We start from the raw sequence: 5081 nt of genomic DNA, 5'->3' as shown, positions 1-5081 counted from the left end.
CACCCTGGGATTCGCGAGGTGCTTGCAAGTTGCTTGGATGACACCAGCAGATTGGCGCCTATCCTTCAGAAAGCTTCCACTCCACTGGAGTGCATTGGGTGACTTGCAGTGTGAAAACTAGCTGTTGGCTACATTGGAGCACAGCAGAGGATTGCATTTGTCTCACTTCAGCATTTCTACACAGACGCATGGGCTGTCGTGTTGAGATGAGCTTAGCATAAAATTGACGATTCCAAAGATAGGTTGCATGAAGAGAAAAAAATCACAGGAAAATAATAACAACAAAATGAGACAGGAAGTTACAATAAAAAAGAGGTTCAGCTGCTGGGAATAATTCAGAACTAGTGAGTTTTAATAAAATGGAGTAGAAGTAGTTAATACTGAGTCTTTTAGTAACAGAGACACTTACACGTGTAATAATATCTTAGTGACCTACTGACATCATCTTAAACAAAAGACCTCCAATAAGGTGCATGATCTTCTTCTCTTTAAAATATTGGATATAGTTGGCTCTCTCTGCCGCAAATTCGTCAGCTGCACCTGCACTTTGGATCTGGGAAAGTAACCTTGGTGTGTGCCAGTCTCATCCAAGGAAGTTATGCAATGTGCCCTCTCATGAAAACATTCCCAGATCCAGTCAGCATTTGCTGTTTCAACTGCAGTGCAACAGCGTCTGGCCTCCAAGCTCTTCTTTACACAGGCACTGTCAGACATTCCAGGGCCCAATTACACTGAATTTACTGAAACGCCATTTAAACGGTCACTGCAGTGTCAGCCAAGATCCACCCATGAGTCACACCCAGTCCTGAGAGGGCATGGTTCAGAGTTTTCAGATGCCTCTTGTGTCTACAGGGCACGGGAAGGGAGCAGGTTCAGAGGAAATGGGCGCCAAAGGCACGGCTCTGTGTCAGAACGGCTATAGGCAGCATGCGCGCGCTGTCTGAGCCTGCAGCTTGACCTGCCTTGTCTCATTCATTCTTGAGTCGTGCCAAGTCCTCCACCCTTACAAAAGCGATAAGAGCAAAGCTGCCACAACTCTGCAAATACCCGGTTAATGGTTAACCAGATAATACTTTTTTAGGGGAGGGGGTTGCAGATAGACAGAATTGAATGTAATACTTCCTGATCACTGCCTTCAATACTTTCTCCTCACCAAAAGGGTCATTTTAGGGGGGGAAGCATGGAGACGCTGGAAAAAGATACTACTCAATCGGAGTACAAACAGCCTGATGAAAATGAAGGTATGACTCTGAACTTTGTATAAGTGGACAAAGGCAAATAAGAGATTAAGCAAACTAGGCCTCCAACTGGTGAATGTAATTCAACAAGGACTGAATTTGTCGAGCTGTTTCATTTCTGGTTGTCATGCTGGTTTACAGCGCTGTTTGAACTTCTTTTTCAGTTGGGAGTATACATTGTATGGACTGAACATTAAGTTATTGTGCAGATTGAACACGTTACATACAATTATTTTCCTATACATAGCTGAAGGAGAGTAATACAGTTATGTATCGGTCTGTAGATATGCTGAGTCATTTGATTCTGTCTATGTTTTACATACACGTTAGAGGTATTATATAGGCATATGTAAGTTTTCGTATTTCTATTGAATTCCCACTACTAATAAGTTTTATCCTTATCACAAGTGCTGTCAACAGTTGAGGTAGTCTAGATAGCTTGTAGGATGTTTGCTGACTAGCATTTGTTAAATATATTATGCAGTTATGTGCTGTTTCAGATGTATCTGCATGTTTCAATTGAAAGGCTCTTCTGGTAGACTGCATATTCAGCTGTTATTATCGCTGGAATATAGAGATGTCGATCACTTAATTTTTTAACTTCAGAAGATATATCTGCTTAAACACATCTGAGGTTTGGTGACTTAATTGATCATATTCTGTGATAAACGTACTATATAGCCATACAAACTCTTTGACATCCAGTAAGGATATGGAATTGATAAGCATGTGTTTGATTACAATACACACTTACTGTTTAGCATAGCAATACACTTACACTGCCACTCATACTCATACTAACAGGATCTAAACAGAACATTTTTTTGAATCAGTTAGATTTATTTTAACTGTCAGTTTAAAATAGTCAACAAACTGCCAATAGGGAACATTTCAGGCATATAGTTTATGGAAATGATCCCTGCTATTGCTTTTGCATGGATCTCTGTTTTTTCTCTGTTCTGGGCTTGCTATGAGGGCCTGTCTATGTTTTTAGTTTACATGTACTCCCTGTGTCCATGGGATTTCACACACAATGCAAACATGTGCAGTCTGGATTAATTCACAAACAGAAATGTGTGTATTTGTGTGCGTGCATACATGCTCTGTGCTCCATTCTGGGCATGCTCCTTCCCTCAACCCTGCTCCTACAGGGTTAAGCGCCCTTTGGTAACCTCTACTGGCTAATGTGGTTCTAAAACCTAGATGCCTGGAAGAGATGTTGGTGTTTTTTCTTGTCATGGTTATGCTATTGCTTGTGGTCTGTGTCTATGAATGTGATGAGAAGGAGGAACCCTTGGTTTGTGCCGCAGGTGGGATCCTCAGACGCTTGAGGGACAGAGACCTCCTGAGGAAGAGGAGGGCAGAGGCCGAGGAAAAGGCAATTTACCAGTGGGTTTATGGGTAAATCATGTGATCAATGCTGCGCTCCGAACAAACGGTGCTTTGAGCACTCAGGGTTGTACTGCGAATAGCATTCATGATGTGCCACCAGAAAAAAAGCTTCAGAAATGTAGATCACAGAGACTTTCAGGGTCTTTCATTCATGTCCTCTCTGGGGTATGCGAATATATGATGAAAAGATCTGTCTCAAGTCATAATGTTGTGTGACCTGCTGTATTGTAGACCTCACTAAGTCTGCTGCAATAACTAGAAAATATAAGTCATTCAAATTGTCCTGAACAAATAAATATTATAATGTAATCTGAGACATTTTACAGATAGCAGTTAAGAAATATTGAGTATTGCCTTAATTCCTGAATTTTATTGCCAGGAAATTCATGCTAGCCTGCTGATTTAATAAAGCTGCTTACAAGATTATTACTGTTTAGTGCAGCTTTGAGACAGGTGGCATGATCTGAAGATTGCAGTTATGGGAGGTGTGACACAACTGATAAAGCATTCTCTTTTCTGTATGAAATGCTAGAGTGTTCTACCAGTAATTTGCTGGCAGACTCTTTCCAGTACAAGTCCACCTCATTGTACTCTTCCCCTCTAAAGGGGTAGCAGTACAGCATAGTGGTAAGGGACAGGATTCATGACCGAAAAGGTTGTTGGTTCAATTTCCCTCTGAGGCACTGTTGTTGTACCCTTGGGCAACCCTCTGTGTTCTTAACCCAGAATTGCTTCAGTAAATATCCAGCTCTATAAGTGGGTAGTATGTAAAAAAATTGTAACCTATGTGAGTCGCTCTGGGAAAGAGTGTCTGATAAATGACAACAATGTAATGTAGTGTGGGTGGGTGTGTGTCTGTTATATTCAGCACTTGTCACCTATTTTTACCATATCGCAGTACAGTAAAAGCATCATGTGGGTTGGTGGATCTCATCTTCTTCAAATATATCTTTGAGCATTTAACTGAGATTGAGCTCTTACCCCATTCCCATGAAATGTTCTGTAACATACACATATTTTTTGCGTATTATTCTATACTCTGGATAAGAGTGTCTGCTAAATGCCAATATTTATTTATAATTTAAATGCCAGCTCTGGTGAGTGGTCAGTCAGCATTGGTCCCAATCACTCAGAATCACACCCAGTGTGCTTGGTGACCGAAAAGGCCTGTTCTTTTCCTTCTGATGTCAGGGTGCAGAGCAAGAGGAAGAGAGAGAGGCGGGAGGTGAAGAGCGGTTCTGGTAGGAAGGGCAGGCCGAGGAAAAGCGAGGCGGGTGTCGTGCCCCAGCCCTCCCAAGACCAACCACCACAGGAGGTGCCCTGTGTGGAGGAGGCACTGTCTCAAGGGCTCACCCCGTCCCAAGCACAGGAGCAGCCCGATCAGGATGCCAGCAAAGCAGATGAGCCGCTGATTGCTGGCATCACAAAGGCGGAGGAGCCACCGTCCACAGACACCACCAAAGCGGGGAAAGAACTTTTTGATGATGTCACAAAAGGAAAAGAGGAAGTCCTCCCACTGGCAACGTCTGAAAGCCAGCCCTCTCTGCCTCCTATCCTGTCACTGGCTCCCCCTGCCCCTAAACCCCAGCCTGAGCTCGCCCCCGCCCCGCCCCAGGAGGAGACGCCGGCGCAAACGGAGCTCAAGAGCAGCCTGTCTGTGGAAGAGCCCACGATCAAAGACTTGGGGCCTGATGAGAAAGAAATTGACCCAGTTCCTCCAGAGAAACTGGCCACCGAGCAAGGTAGACAAACAGCCACCTGTGGACAACTGCACTGTAGAAATGGTGACTGACAGTGCTTTCTCCACAGAGGTTCTGTGCAATTGAATACTTTTATTCCAATCAGTGGCTTTGAAATTCAGCTGTTTAACATAAAAAACACAAACCCTGCCCTTTAAATGTAGTTTAATCTAGTTTGCACTGAAAGGTCCAGATAACTCATAATGTATAATAATAATGTATAAACTGTCCCCCTGTTCTGGAGCTGTAATCTGGTGACAATTTGGGCAGCACAGTATTTAAACCAGCGTATTTAAGCCGCACGTTGCAGACCTGTGGTTTGTCATTTTTGGCAGCTCCCGAGACGTGTGCAAACACGTGTGACAGCGTGCGCTCGTTCTTCCGCAGGTGCGAGCGGGGGGCCCGGCGACAGCGTGACGGACAGTGCGCAAGTGTTCTCCGTCCCCACCATCGTCTCTCCACCCCAGCAGAGCTGCGTCCCGGAGCCTTTCCTCTGAGCGGCGTCTCCCCGGGCCTCCCGGCTGCAACACCGGCGCGAATAAAGGGGCCTTTCATTCAGACAGGCAGACCACGGTCAGCCGCGCTGGCAAACTCAGGATGGTAATACTAAGCCTCTAAACTGGGGAACAGCTCAGAAGAGAGCATTTTTTTGAGTATTTTGAAAACTTTTTTTAAACATGTAAATGTATACAGTATATTTGCTCGTTTTCAA

At 44.2% G+C, this 5081-nt stretch overlaps 1 protein-coding gene across 2 annotated transcripts; it reads left to right on the top strand.

Moving 5' to 3' along the window:
* Nucleotides 1-1042: 1042 nt before the first annotated feature.
* Nucleotides 1043-5081, top strand: hemgn (hemogen). 2 transcript variants are annotated; one of them, XM_036551876.1, is made up of 4 exons: nt 1043-1241; nt 2549-2639; nt 3822-4372; nt 4757-5081. In XM_036551876.1, the coding sequence occupies exons 1-4, from the start codon at nt 1181-1183 to the stop codon at nt 4864-4866; spliced, it is 813 nt and encodes a 270-aa protein (XP_036407769.1). In that variant the 5' UTR covers nt 1043-1180; the 3' UTR covers nt 4867-5081. The 2 variants fall into 2 exon arrangements, with proteins under 2 accessions (XP_036407769.1, XP_036407770.1); XM_036551877.1 differs by having other exon boundaries at nt 1044-1241; nt 2549-2627.

This window comes from Megalops cyprinoides, chromosome 18 (genome assembly GCF_013368585.1).
Source record: "Megalops cyprinoides isolate fMegCyp1 chromosome 18, fMegCyp1.pri, whole genome shotgun sequence".
In the NCBI taxonomy this organism is placed as follows: domain Eukaryota; kingdom Metazoa; phylum Chordata; class Actinopteri; order Elopiformes; family Megalopidae; genus Megalops; species Megalops cyprinoides.
Note: the sequence above shows the minus strand (reverse complement) of the source record. Positions and strands in the feature narration are given on the sequence as shown.

Bases quoted from the DNA above. Each gene is read 5' to 3' on its own strand.
- hemgn (XM_036551876.1), top strand. From the start codon at position 1,181: ATGGAGACGCTGGAAAAAGATACTACTCAATCGGAGTACAAACAGCCT. The intron at 2,640-3,821 runs GTAAATCATGTG...TTCTGATGTCAG, and splicing joins ATTTACCAGTGGGTTTATGG to GGTGCAGAGCAAGAGGAAGA. The intron at 4,373-4,756 runs GTAGACAAACAG...GTTCTTCCGCAG, and splicing joins GAAACTGGCCACCGAGCAAG to GTGCGAGCGGGGGGCCCGGC.